Source organism: Epinephelus fuscoguttatus, linkage group LG20 (genome assembly GCF_011397635.1).
Source record: "Epinephelus fuscoguttatus linkage group LG20, E.fuscoguttatus.final_Chr_v1".
Taxonomy (NCBI): Eukaryota; Metazoa; Chordata; class Actinopteri; order Perciformes; family Serranidae; genus Epinephelus; species Epinephelus fuscoguttatus.
Window position 1 is genome coordinate 19,237,945 of NC_064771.1, and position 15,582 is coordinate 19,253,526.

Here is a 15,582-nt window from a genome sequence, read left to right on the forward strand (position 1 = left end):
AGCAATGGCATGGTCCAGGTTCCAGTCTGGTTTTTCTGTGATCGTCAGTATTGACTTTGGCTTGGAGGTGTCTTATGACACAAATCATTATGTCAGGATCCGTGTGCCCTACAATTACCAGAATGCAACATGTGGCCTGTGTGGAAACTTCAACAATGATCCCAGGGATGACTTTAAAACCCGCAGAGGTGAGCTTGTGAGTTCTGATGTGGTTTTTGCCAACAGTTGGAAAGCATCAGGTGATGATGAGCCCGGTTGTGAACTGTAGTGTGAAGGTCTGGACTGTGTTGCCTGCACAGAGGCTCAGAAAGCTTTATACAGTGACAGTGCTCATTGTGGTATCCTCCAGAACAGTTCTGGACCTTTTGCTGCTTGCCATGAACAACTTCCCCCACAGGCCTTTGTGGAGAGTTGTGTGTTTGATCTGTGTGTGAGAGGAGAGTACGAACCCATTCTATGCCGAAGACTAAATGTGTATCCAAGTCAGTGTCAACAGAACGGTATACAGCTGCCAAGCTGAAGGAGAGAAGGCTTCCGTGGTATGTCTGTCCATCAATCAACAATATTTCATATGACCCATTGAGTAAAAGATAAAAAAAAGATTAACTGGATATGATTATTGGATTTGATATGAATTGGATATGAGTGATATGATTTTTGCAAGGTCCCATGGATTTAATAGAATTATTTCCCATTATATGAACTGTGAAAAATTCTTAATTTTTGGTAAGTTTCCATGCAATGACTCATAGGGAAGTGAAAGAACTGGTGGAAAGCACAGAGAATGCAGAGCGGGTACAGATGGCTATCAAAGAGGGAAGTAACTGAATTAAAATAGATGGCATGATTAATAGATCCGCAAAACCATTAGCAAAACATTGACTCATAACCTAATTTCTCCCAGCGGAATGACCTAAAGGAGAAAACATACGAGAAATGTGGTAGCAAAAGTTCCCGCAATCTATAGCTCTCTGCGGTTAGCCTTAGGCTTACCTATGATATAATGTAGGAAGTCTATATAGGGAACATTAAAAAAAGTATAAGTACCCTGGGTTTTAGAGATGCAGAGAGTCCTAAGTGATGGCCAGGGGACTTCTACATCACTCTGACAAGCGACTGAAGATTGAGTTTTCCATCTAAACCTGCGTCGACTGATGATATTGGGGTTCCACATTTGTTTGTGCTCAATCCTCTGAGAGAGATGCGGTTGCCTATTTTTCCATTTCTAGTGCCAGCCTTGCTCTTCAGCATCCAAGGAGGTTGTGAGTATAACAGCAATAGGAAAACAGGAAAAAGACCTGTTTGATTAATTCTGTGTTTACACTAAGTTTGGGGTCACCCAGAAAATTTCATCTTTTCTATGAAAATTCACACTTTTATTCATCAAATTTGCAAGATGCAAGATGCACAGAAATTATAGCCAATACATTGACAAGGTTGTAAATAATGATTTTCTTGAAATACTAATTTTGTCCTTCAAACTTTGCTTTCATCAAAGAATCCTCCATTTGCAGTACTTATAGTCTTGCAGGCCTTTGGAATTCTAGTAGTAAATTTGTTGAGGTAAAAAAAAAAAAAAAAAAAAAAAATTCAACCCATACTTCCTGTTACACCTATCACAAGCTGGATGGCATCAAGCATTCCTCCATGATCTTTTCATTTGTTCTGCATCCACACACCAAAAACGTATGATACCCACAAAAAACACCAGTCTCAACGTCAACAGTGAAGAGGTGCCTCAAAGATGCTGACCTTCAGGCAGAACAGCAAAGAAAAAGCCATATCTGACATCTGGCTGAAAAAAGGTCAAGATTAAAATGGGCAAATGTACACAGACATTGGAAAGAGAAAGATTGTAATATGTTGTCATAGTCTGAGGTGTTTGGATAGCAAAGAAGAACATTTGTGAGATTCAGAACAAATGAACGTCCTCAGGAATGCTTGACACTATCAGTCAAACATGATGGAGGGAATGTGTCAACCTGGGGATGTTTTGGTGCTGGTAAAGTGAGAGATCTTGAATAAGGAAGGCTGTGCATGGCACTCGATCGGAGCCAATTTCCTCCTACAACACGACAATAACCCAAAGCACAGCACCAAACATTACAAGAACTATTGAGTGAAAGAGTGGGCTGGTATTCTGTCTATAATGGAGTGGCCGATACAGTCACCAGATCTCAACCGCATTGAGTCATTGTGGAAACAGCTTGAATATATGTTAAGTAAGAAATGCTCATCAAGCCAATCCAACTTGTGGGATGTGCTTCAAGAAACATGGGGGAAATTTCTTTAGATTATCTCAACAAAAAGGCCTGTAAGGCTGTCATTGCTGCAAATTGATGATTCATGGACAAAAGCAAAGTTTGAGGAATAATATTATAATATCGAGTTTTGACAGTATTGTGACTATTTCTTCTTTTTATCATACTACAACCCATTTGATGAATAAATATGGGAGTTTTCAAAGAAAACATGAATTTTGCGAGTGACAGCGAACTTTGGAGTGGTAGTGTATAACCTCTGATTGATACCTCTATTTTATAATTGAAAGCTTTTCAAAAACTAAGATAAAGTAACCAATCTGCAGTTAAAGTAGAAGTGTGAACTGAATTCATTATAATCTGTGAAGGAGTTTCTTTAAACAATCATGTAGCCTCTCCTCAGAGTTGTAAAAGCACAGATCATGTTCAGCTATGTCAGCTTCATAGATGAAAGTTCTTATAGATTGATCTAGACTTAAAAAGTGACATATTCCTGGCAGTTAAAGTATACTTGCAGCAAAAGCAATTTCCAGTTACTATTTTAAAAGGGAGCTGTCGTTAACTAGTGTTTTCACATACTATCTTTAAGTTAAGGTCACTTAGTTGCTAGTGGGGAGGCAGTGGGAAAGGCTTTAGGAAGAAAACCATTAATAGCTGAATTAATTACCTTCACAACACTCTATTCCTATTAAAACCTGCTCTGTAGGTAAACAAGTAGGCTAATGTTGTCCACTTCAACAAGAGGGCTGGTCTGAACTCTTGTACCAGAGTACCAGGGTACAGTATGTTGTCTCATTTCTGTATTTCAATTGTAGTTTAACAATGGTTCACAACAAGCTTTACATAAGTTCTTTCTGATATTTCTCAAGACATATCTGTTTATTTACATGTGTATTTCTGCTCATTTTTTGTTTTATTTACAGGCATGGCGACCCCCCGGAGCCCGAGTAAGTTGAACTCGAGATAAATCTTGATTTTTTTTTTCCTAACATGCCAGCCACACAATCATGCCAATTTCATAAAGTCATGTGACTATTTCAACAATATTATTCTAATGAATATTTATGCTGTATTATTATTAGTGTGGGTGTTGGCTAATATTATTTAGAATAGAATTGATTAATTAATGACAATTCAAGCATAAAATTATTTCAATTTCAATTTTTTTTTATGCACAATGAATCAAGGTGATTTTTTGATACACTTTAATGTCGCCATCAGGTCAGCTGTATAATGATGTGTAATGTGTGGATATCAATGGATCATTTTTTAAGTTATTCAAAACTACAGTACCAGTAGTGTTTGTTTTCAAAGTGCTTCATGGTTTCAATTATGTTTATCTGTTTCTGGCATTTCTTTATGTTGTGTATATTAGAACAAAAATACAATCCAAAACATGCTCTGCACACTGTAAAAATTAAAAAGTCAAATATTTAGTTGAGGCAAAATGGCTGAATAACATACACATAACAAACACACAAACAAGAAGAACACAAGGTGCAAGTCAGTAACCACAGCTGAGTGGTCTCAAACAAAGAGCGTTAAACAAGTGTAAGTGAGTGATTGGGATGATCATGAAAAGGCTGATGTTTAATTTTGTTTTTTCTAGGACCCCTCTACCCAACAACAGGAATTACGAACCATATATCAGATGATGACAGTCCTCCTCCAGTAACCTTACAACGACCTTTTGTCTATTTTGGGAAGACCTACAAGCAGATTTATGTATGTAACAAACAATGTTGTTCAAATACTACCGTCAAATGTTTGTAGACTTTGCAGAACAGAGACATGTTGAAATTTAATTCACAAAAGAATGATTGTTCAAAGATATAGTCAATATTTAGTCACATCTGACAATATTGTTTGAACATACTCAAGTGAAGATTTGCCAAAGTTCAATGAAATGGAGTTGACAAAGACTATCGTCAGCATCACCCGATTCCTTAATAGTAAGAATTGGTGTATCTAAATTTTTGTGTTCAGGTCAACCAGAATGGATACTTGACATTTGATGATCCATGGAGGGTTTACACAGCCCAGAGGTTTCCTATGTATGGACCAAGAGACATTATCTCTCCATTCTGGGCAGATCTCGACAACAGAAAGATGGGTCAGATCTACTACAACCAATACACCAGCGGCAGTGTCCTTCAACAAGCTACACAGGACATTAACAAGTATTTCCCAAGACTGAAATTTAAAGCCAACTGGGTCTTTATTGCAACATGGTATGAGGTGGCCTACTATCCAAATACAGGAACAGTAAGTCAACTTGTTCTAATTGGTAAAACACCCTGAAAGATATGCACATATCAAAAAATGAAGTACTATTTTTTTTTCCCCAGCAAACAACAGTCCAAGCAGTCTTGATCTCTGGTGGCCAGTACTCATTTGTGCTGATGAACTATGGGATAATAGCTGCGACAAATTACAGTGTACAGGTCAGAATAACTTAAATTATTACAGTTCAGTTAAGAATTACAGCATGTTTTTCCAGTTGCTGTAAATCAAATGAATAGAGAGATTGCAGAATCTTAGAGACAGTTTTGTTTTAATTTACAACATACAAATTTAGCTCGAATTTTTTTTCCCAGGCTGGCTATGACACAGTCGACTCGATTCATCATTTCTCCATCCCTGGATCATTCTCTGACAGTGCAACAGGTAGTAACTCAAATTTCCGCCTGAGCAGCAACGTCAATGTCCCCGGTCGATGGGCTTTCCGGATAGACCATGGATCAGCAGGCTGCACTTTTATCGGTAAGATCAGACATGGTGACCAAACCACCTGCACTTGTGCTCTCTCAGAGCAATGTGGTCATGGGTTGCCTAACTAAAGAATGGAGGGCAAAAATGAGCACCGAGGCAGCACTCATGTTTCCTGGCTATGACTGGTCCATGCGTATGTCTACAATAAAACCACTGAGCTTATCAAGGGACATCATGATGAGGATAAGATTAGAAATTCTGACTATGTTGATGCTTACAGTTTGACTCTTTTCAATGATTCAAATATATATATTGCTACTCAACACACTTGCTGGTGTGCTTACAGGTTAATAGGTTATTATTATTTTAAGGGTCGGTATTTCCTTTGAGGGTTACTTCTCCCGCTCTGGAGAGACTATAATACAAGACGAGGACTCTGGGAGATGTTGTACCTGCAGTTATGGCTTTATGACTTCCTGCTCCTGTGGTTGTGGCCCATTAGAGTCTTGCAGGGTGGAGAAGTTGGAAACAGGATGCAGATCTAACAGCCTTTGTTGTAATTCAATTGCACCTTGACAATGAGCCTTACCTCAATTTTACAGTGTTAGTAAAACTTCTGATATTGCTCTAGTTATATCTGTTTATTTACATGTGTATCTCTGTTTCATTTTTTGTTTATTTTACAGGCATTGTGACTCCCAACAGCCCAAGTAAGTTGAACTCCAGATAGATAAATCTTGATTTTTCTTTCCTAACATGCCAGCCACACAATAATTTCAATTCATAAGGTCATGTGATCATTACAATGATATTATTCTAATGAATAAAAATAATGTATTATTATCAATGTGGCTGTTGGCTAACATGATTTAGAATAGAAGTTGATTGCTATATCATGACAATTAAAGCATACAATGATGGCTTGATTACATTTATTTATTTAAATATATACAGTATATATTGGCACAATATTTCAAGATAATGATTTCTGATACACCTTTGTGTCACCATTGGGTCAGCTTTATGATGATGTGTAAAATCTGGACATTAGGTCATTGTTGTAAATCTAAAATCACTTCTATAGGAAAAAAAGTGTTATGTAAAACTGTCAGAGGTTGTTTCAAAAGTGTGTCAAAGTTTATGTTAACTCTGACCTTTTGTCTTGCTGAGTAGTCTCAAACAAAGAGCATTAAGGATGAGTGAAGTGAGTGATTGGGATGATCCTGAAAAGCCTACTGAACACTAGAAGGTCAATCTTCAAGTTTCAATGTACTTTTTTAGTGACTGTTTAATTTTGTTCTTTCTAGGACCCCTCTACCCAATGTTGGGAATTACAAGCCATATTGCAGATGATGAAAGTCCTCCTCCAATACCCTTAAAACAACCTTTTGACTATTTTGGGCATACCTACAAGCAGATTTATGTAGGTAAAAATATTGCTCAGATACCACAGTTAAATGTTTGTAGACTTTGAGAAACCCCTGGTTACAAAGTAACTTCCAATGTGTTTTGAAACTGCAGAACAGAGACATAATGTTTAATTTAAATTCACAAAAAGTGACTGTTCAAAGATATAGTTAATATTGAGTTACATCTGACAATACTGTATGAATGTTCTTAAGTGAAGATATGCCAAAATTTGTTGACACTCAGTTGTCAAAGACTATCATCAGCATCACCTGATTCCTTGATAGTAAGAATCGGTGTACCTAAATTTTTGTTTTCAGGTCAACCAGAATGGATACTTGACATTTGACAATCCATGGACGTCTTACACAGTTCGAAAGTTTCCTATGTATGGACCAAGAGACATCATATCTCCAGTCTGGGCAGATCTCGACAACAGACAGATGGGTCAGATCTACTACAACCAATACACCAGCGGAGGTGTCCTCCAACAAGCTACATGGGACATTAACAAGTACTTCCCCAAACTGAAATTTAAAGCCAGCTGGGTCTTTATTGCAACATGGTATGAGATGCCCTACTATCCTAATTCAGGAACAGTAAGTCAGATTGTGCTAAATAGTGAAACACCCTAAACAATACACACATCTGATATTATGAAATACTATTAACCATTTTCTCCCCAGTGCACAACTGCCCAAGCAGTCTTGATCTCTGGAAGCAAGTACTCATTTGTGCTGATGAACTTTGGGATAATAGCTCCAACAAATCGCAGTGTACAGGTCAGAATCACCAAAGTTTTGACAGATCAAATAAGAAATACAGAATGTTTTTCAGTTACTTTAACTAAAATGAATAGTGATTGCGGTATATGAGACATATTTTTAAATTTACAAAATGTTAAAAAAAAAAAAAAAAAAACATACAAATTTAGTGTGATTTCTTCCCCAGGCTGGCTACGACACAGTCAACTCCATTCATTATTTCTCCATCCCTGGGTCAGTCTCTGACAGTGCAACAGGCGATTTCCACCTGATCAGCAATGTCAATGTACCAGGGCGGTGGGCCTTCCGGACAGACCGTGCATCAACAGGCTGCATTTTCAATGGTAGGATCAGACACACAGGGTGACCACAAGTGACTCTTTGTAATTTAGGCACATTACTTTACAATAATGTGCACTGCTGGCAACCAATACTGAAACATTCAAGCACAAGACCGAAAAACAATTATTCAGCAAATGAATGTTTAATATGGTGTCTGCAGTTGAATAGGATATATTGCACTCTGGAACCTTAAAATTTAAGTGTAGGATTGAATTAGTTCTAAGTAGGTTAATATGTGTGTTTGTTCTCCATTACTGCGTAGATTGAACACTTCCTTACATCGGAGGTGTTCTTCTCCAAATAATTCAAACAGTATTGTTTTACAGGAGGTTTGTATCTAATTGTTCATCTACAATTCCTTTGATTCTTTTCAAGGTGAACCTGTGCTGCTGGGTGACTCATTCTGGACTGACAGTACCTGTGCACAGAGGTGCATCTGCACCTCAACAGGCCTGCAATGTCAAAGCCAACCCTGCACATTTTCCCATATCTGCCAACCTGATGCCTTTCTGTTCTCCTGCCAGACGGTGCAGAGAGGCACCTGCACCCTAAGTGGTGATCAGCATTACCACACCTTTGATAGCACAGTGTTTCACTTCCAGGGCACCTGCACCTATGTTCTTTCAGAACAATGTGGTCATGGGCTGCCTTACTATAGAGTAGAGGGCAAAAACCAGCACCAGGACAGCACTCGTGTTTCCTGGACACAACTGCTAAAAGTGTTTGTCTATGATGAAACAATTGAGATAGTCAAGGGACGTCGTGGTCAGGCCAAGGTTAGTGTTTCTGACTGTACTTAAACTCAAACTTTGACTTTTTTCAAATGATTCCAAATATGATTTTGCTTCTTTTGACATAGTTGCTGTTATGCTTACAGGTTAATGGAAATGTTGCAGCCACTCCAGTCTCCCTTAGCAATGGCAAGATCCAGGTTTATGAGTCAGGTTTTTCTGTGATCGTCAGTACTGACTTTGGCTTAGAGGTGTCTTATGACGTCGGCCATTATGTCTCTATCAATGTGCCCTACACTTACCAGAATGCAACATGTGGCCTGTGTGGAAACTTCAACAATCATCCTGAGGATGACTTTAGCACCCGTGAAGGCGAGCTTGTGAGTTCTGATGTGGATTTTGCCAACAGTTGGAAAGCATCAGGAGATGATGAGCCCGGTTGTGATCCGCATTGTGAAGGTCTGGACTGTGTTGCCTGCACTGAGGCTCAGAAAGCGTTATACAATGACAGTGCCCACTGCAGTATCCTCCAGAGCACTTCTGGACCATTTGCTGCGTGCCATGAACGACTTCCCCCTCTGGCCTTTGTGGAGAGTTGTGTGTTTGATCTGTGTGTGGGAGGATGGTACCAATCCATTCTGTGCCAAGCACTAAGTGCTTATGCAAGTCAGTGTCAACAGAACGGTATACAGCTGCCAAGCTGGAGGAGAGAAGGCTTCTGTGGTATGTCTGTCCGTCAATCAACATTATTTCAAATAATATTTTGGGTAAAATGTCCATTACGTAAAGATCAATGTTGTTTTGTTTTGTCTAGAAATCCCCTGCCCTGCGAACAGCCACTTTGAGTCCCAAGGCACAGGATGTCCAGCTACCTGCATCAACCCCAATTCTACCCACAACTGTCCTCTCCCTGCCCAGGAGAGCTGCATCTGCAATTCAGGCTACATTCTCAGTGGTGGGGTCTGTGTCCCTCATTCTGAGTGTGGCTGCAACTTTGAGGGTCGCTACTACCGGTCCGGTGAGACTGTAATACTAGACGAGGACTGTGAGAGGCATTGTAGCTGCAGATCTGGCTCCATGACCTGCCGTTCCCATGCTTGTGGCCCACTTGAGTCTTGCACGGTGGAGGAAGGTGAAAGAGGATGCAGAACTAACAACTATGGAACATGCTGGATAAGAGGCCCAGGGTCATATCAAACATTTGATGGACTGACATACCAGTATCCTGGAGCGTGTCGATTGACCCTGGCCAAAGTAATGGGACTGTCTAGTCACCCACATTTTGTGGTGACAGCAGAAAAAGTGCCCAGAGACCAGCAGGGTTTTGCCCGGGTACTAAAGTTTGAGGCAGAGGGAACACAAATCTCCATTGAAATGACAGATAGCAGCAAAGTTCGGGTAAGTCACAGATATATTTCAGGATAAATTTGTGGTGACTCAAGACAAAAGTTTTATGAAAAAGTAGAATAATCTCTGTCCTGCTGTTGTGATGTTATTTTACACCTAAAAGGAAACACTTTCTCCAAAAGAGGGTTCTAAAAATGATTTTGATGAAAACTGAATTTTTTTGTCACCAATCAAATCTGACACTGGTTGTATAAATGGCCCTTCAGGTTGACGGTCAGCAGATCAGACTTCCATTCAGCTCAGCATCCAACCGAGTCCAAATCTTCCACAGCAGTGTTCACAGTATCATCCTTCGCACCTCCTTTGGTGTAACGGTGCAGACAGTCTGGCCTCACTTTGTGCGTATCACTGCACCTGTTATCTACAGTGGTTCACTGGGTGGACTCTGTGGTAATTACAATGGTCATCCACATGATGACTTCCTCACACCCAATGGCATTCCGGTCAACGACTCTCAGGACTTTGGGGACAGTTGGCGAGATGGCTCCCTCGCTGCACACTGTGTGGAAAATGTAAATCAGAATTCTACAACACATTACAATTCCACTGAGTACTGTGGCATTATTGGCTCACCTCATGGGCTATTTGCCCAGTGTTGGGCCAAGGTGGACCCACATCAGCATGTGGATGCATGTGTGGAGATCATGAGGGCCTCTAAAGATCCAGATTCAACACTATGTGAGGTCCTACGAGATTATGCACTAATGTGTCAACAGCAAGGCGTAGCCCTTGGACACTGGAGGAATGCAACTGGTTGTGGTAAGCACTATGTACCCTTTGTTGTAAGTGGTCTTGATATAATATTAATGCTTGCGCTGAATGAATACCTTTGTTTTTTTCTAGAGCAAAACTGCCCTCCAAACAGCCATTATGAAGTCTGTGGGACATCTTGTCCCTCCACCTGCCCCAGTCGCTCTTTCCCTTTTGCCTGTGACACTGTGTGCCAGGAGGGTTGCCAGTGTGATGATGGTTTTGTCCTCAATGACAACCAGTGTATACCACCAACACATTGTGGTTGCTTTCACCAGGGACGCTATTGGCAAGGTGGTGAACAGTTCTCGGATGGTGAGAAATGTCAAAGCTTGTGTACTTGTGATGGCACTTCTGGGGCAGTCCACTGTATCCCCAGCTCCTGTGGTCCCCAGGAGTCCTGCCGTGTGGTGGAGGGTGAGTTTGGCTGCCATCCCAACCCTCATGGCACCTGCACTGCCTCTGATGATCCTCACTACCTCACCTTTGATGGAAAGGTCTTCGACTTCCAAGGAACCTGCCGCTATATTCTAGTGACCCTTTGTGATGCGACTGATGAACTCCATCAATTTTCAGTGGAGGCTAAGAATGAGCTGTGGAGAGGGCTGCCAGTGTCGGTCACAGCTGACGTTTTTGTGAATGTGTGGGGCTATCAAGTGCATATGTCGAGGGAAGCCAACAGTACGATACAGGTAAGTTACACAGATTGACAGAGGTGGAAGTAAATCACACATGTGCAAGTCACAACCAAGTCTCTAAACCTAAGTCTCAAACAAGTCCCAAGTCACTTTGGTGCGAATCAAGCGAGTCAAATCCTTGCAATAGGTCAAGCAAGTCGAGGCAAGTAATTAAATACATTTACTCAGGTACTGTAAATACAAATCAGAGGGTTTTTTTCCCCTCATGCTACTGTCAACTTCTACTACATTTCTACAGCTTTAGTTAGTAAGTAACTTTACAAATTAAGATTTTTTTTCACACAAAATATATGAAAACTTAAAAGTACAGCTGGAACTATGAGTCAAATAATGATCTGACAGAAAATTCATTGGCAATGATTTTGATAATCATTTATGTTATTTTTAATGCAAAAACATTTCATGCGTCCAGCTTTACAGATGTGGGGATTTTAAGGTTTGAACTGTTGCCTGGACACAACAAACATTGTGAACATATTATTTTGGGCTCTGGGTCATTGTGATGCCATTTCTCACTGTTTCCAGATTTTTTACAAAGAAAACAATCTAATGGAGGGTATAATCAGCAGATTAATCCAAAATGAAAATAACCATTAGCTAAAAAATCAAAAGGAGCTCCACTTTAACCAGTAAAATCCTGCTTCTACATTAATGCATGAGTCAGAATCATGTAATGAGATCATATATAACAGTAGACTTTAACAAAGGGGGCAGTTTTATACTTTTAATACTTATGTACCTTTTTGTCATACCTACATATTTTTATTTCAGTAACATTTTTAATGCAGGACTTTTACTTGTGTAGCATACTCTTACTGTGTGGTTTTAGTACTCTTATTTGAATATGAAAATATGAAACACTTAAATAAAAAAAGTCCTCTCAAGTCAACTGCCTCAAGTCTAAGTTAAGTCTGAAGTCATGAATACCAAGTCAAAGTTAAGTCGGGTATTTTATTGTTGCAACACAATTACTAATCTACGGTTGTTCTTCAAATTTTGTTTTTCTAATGTTAAAGGTGAATGGAGTGACTAAAAACTTACCTCTCATTCTCTCGAATGGAGGTGAAGTCTTTATATATGCAAGTGGATCTCGCACGTTTGTCAGTACTGATTTTGGCCTGACTGTCACATACGATGGATGGAGTACAGTATCTATCACTGTACCACCGAGTTACAGGTAACTGCCATTTATTGTAGCCCATAGTAGTCTGGAAAATAAATACAACCCAAATTCCAAAAGGTCTGGGATGCTTTGCAAAACGTAAATAAAAACAGAATGCAATTATATGCAAATCCCTTTCTACTTTTATTCAATTGAACACAGCACAAAGACAAGATTTAATGTTCAAACTGATCAACTTTGTTTTCTAAAAATATACACTCATTGTGAATTTGATGCTCGCACCACATTTCAGTATCAAGCCGCATCCTGCATGTGTTACAACAATGTGGTTCATAGTAAAATGAGTGCAGGTAGTAGACTGGCCTGCATGAAGTCCAGGCCTGTCACCCTTTGGACATGTGTGGTGCATTATGAAGCGCAAAATATGGCAACAGAGACCCTGAACTGTCAGACAATTGAAGTTGTGTATCAAGCAAGAATGGCAAAGAATGCCACTTTCAAAACTTTAACAATTAGTGTAATCAGTTCCCAAATGCTTACCAAGTGTCGAAAAGGTGATGTAACACAGTGGTAGACATGCTGCTGTCCAAAAGTTTTGTTACGTGTTGCAGGCATCAAATTCAGAATAAGTGTATATCTACAATTAACAATAAAGTTCATCAGTTTGAACATTAAATAAAATTTGAAATTCACATTGTATTATCAGAAATATTTCAATCTATCAACATATTTTTGACTCTGGATGCATTCAACTATTTTCATCAATGCAGTGGAAAAACATGTGGCCTTTGTGGAAACTTCAACGAAAATCCAAATGATGAGTTCCACACCCCATCTGGAACGATAGTCACCACTACAGATGAGTTTGGGAAAGCTTGGAAAGTGGAAGGCAACTACACCTGCAGTGATGGGTGTGGCTCCTCCTGTCCACAATGCACCAATGACCTCCCTGCCAGAGCCCAGTGTGAGGTGATTCAGGCAGCTGATGGCCCCCTCAGCTTCTGCCATGAGCACGTGGACCCAGCGCCATATTTCAGTGACTGTGTGTTTGATGTGTGTGTGTCGGGAAACCAGGACCAAGATCTCCTGTGTAGGGCCATTGAGGCATATGTCAGTGCCTGTCAGTCTGCTAATGTTCGAATCTACCCTTGGAGACAGAACACCACCTGCAGTAAGTCAACCCATCAATGTGTAGCTAACAGCCTAAGAAACAATCAGAGATGTATTTTCTGAGACGGTCTCTTGACCTACTGCATCTTTGTACACTGTTAGTTAACTGACTGACATCAATTATTTTTTCTCTCACTTATGAAGGACTTGACTGTTCTGCCAACAGCCATTATGAGCTGTGTGGTACCGACTGTGGTCACACCTGTGCCAGCAGCATTGATGCCAGTTGTGAGCAGGGTTGCTCTGAGGGATGTTTCTGTGACGAAGGTTTCCTCAGAAGTGGAACAAGTTGCGTCCCTGCGGAAAGCTGCGGATGTCAATATGAGGGCTTCTACTACAATGTAAGTCTTAAACTTGTAAATGAATAAAACACCAGATTTTTAAAACCCCATGACACCGTCATTGTTTTCCCTCCTTTCTCTTGTCAATGCCATTATTATTTATTCTTTAAAAGATATTATATCTCTAATAATCGGCTTGCAATAATTTGGTTGAATATTATACCTAATATAAACAGCCCAGCCCACAAGTAATGTAAATGTGTGTTACTGTAGAATGTGGCTGATATGTATGAACATGTTCCATGTACTTGCAAAGATAAAAAAGGACAGTAGCATTTACAACAGAAGTTGTACTACTGCTAAAGACTGTTTGTAAATTACTGACATTCATGAAACAGTTTTGCAAAGCCGCATGTAGACCGAGTGACAGCTTGGCAGAAAACAATGACATAGCTATGTAACTATCATTTAACAATAAAAACAACTGGCACGACTACAAATATGTGCCACAGAAAGGTCTAAAACGATTTCACTAACCTGTTCCCTCTTCCCCTTAGAGGCCTTTTTGTCTTATTAATGTAGCACATGCTTGATTTGATCACATAAATGCATCTTTTTCTCTCATGCTACAGGTTGGTGAGTCCTTCTGGACAGAGGGTTGCTCCCAGCAATGTAAATGCCATGCTGCCAATGACCTGCGCTGTTCTGCTGCATCTTGCACTTCTTCACAAGAGTGCACCATCAGAAACGACCAGCTGGGCTGTTTTGATGAAACAGATTAAACTTAAACAGATTAGATTTCACAGTGTGGGGTTGGTATTGTAAGGCTTTACAAATATACACCACTGCGGTTAATTTTTTTTTGTAAAATAACTGGGGAAGAGACACCACTTCAAAAACTGAACCTCTATTAAACTTGCTATAAATTGTCACAAATTATTATTATTACAATTTGTTTTGTAATATCTAAATATTAAAATGACATTTGTGCTTATCAAAAGCTATAAAAATAGGGGTGTAACAGTTCACAAAATAAACAGTTTGGTTTTATACGACATGATGGCGTCATGGTTCGGTATGTTTTCGATAAAGCAAAACTAACATCTTAAAGAATTATCTATTTTTGACTTTGAACAATGATGGAGCTATACCTGAGTGACCCATGTTCTGTGGTGTCTTAGCAACACATAAAACAAAAACAGCTCCTTATAAAATACAAAATTGGGTACTGTAGTTATACAAATACAAACAAAATAAGTAATTCTATTTCTGAAATAGCAGAGAAATGTCCTTGTTTTTTGACAAATCATAATTTGGGCTTTTAAGGGTTTTTTTGTACAAAGCAGGAATTACAGTCTGTCTGAAATAGGCTCATATGGGTCTCAATTACGTTAAGCATGTTCATAAAGCCTGCGTCTTTCATGAGTTGGGTCTCATATCAGCAGCTAATAATGTACCAATTGTCGCAGATATTTCTTTTACCCTGTCTGAATCAGTTAGAAAGGGTTGCTTAAATGCTTCGGGGACAACGTTAGCTTGTAGCTTGTGTTGCTTCTTGTTTTCATCTAGTTCCACCGATTGACACACTCGGCCGATATTGGCGTAGATGAGTTGACATGTTTGAGGTATTCCCACCATCATTCTTACAATTCACAGCAAAAGTGAAGTGGGACCAGACCTGTAAGTTATTGGAGGATCTTCAATTTCTGGACTGGTAATGGCTTTGCTAACCATCTTGTAACGATGTAGCTTGCTATAGCGTGTCTCCCAGCACATCTCACTGGCGTGGAATGTTTTGGTTTGCGGGTGGCAGGGGCAGACAGTATGCTGCTGCCTTGTTGAGCCCAGTGAGACTGAGAACATCATGCTTCACAGACTTTAACCTGTTTATTTCATTTTCCAAATGTAGAAGGATTAGTTCAACATACTGTTCGTT

At 39.7% G+C, this 15,582-nt stretch overlaps 1 protein-coding gene across 1 annotated transcript; it reads left to right on the plus strand.

Moving 5' to 3' along the window:
* The first annotated feature begins 1,164 nt into the window (after positions 1–1,164).
* LOC125880505 (alpha-tectorin-like) lies at positions 1,165–15,369 on the plus strand. Its single transcript, XM_049563047.1, has 15 exons — positions 1,165–1,262; positions 3,185–3,208; positions 3,871–3,986; positions 4,248–4,526; positions 4,610–4,705; positions 4,859–5,024; positions 7,862–8,262; positions 8,364–8,940; positions 9,032–9,615; positions 9,831–10,383; positions 10,468–11,066; positions 12,089–12,249; positions 12,966–13,366; positions 13,510–13,706; positions 14,279–15,369. The coding sequence occupies exons 1-15, from the start codon at positions 1,202–1,204 to the stop codon at positions 14,426–14,428; spliced, it is 4,365 nt and encodes a 1,454-aa protein (XP_049419004.1). The 5' UTR covers positions 1,165–1,201; the 3' UTR covers positions 14,429–15,369.
* Positions 15,370–15,582: the final 213 nt, after the last annotated feature.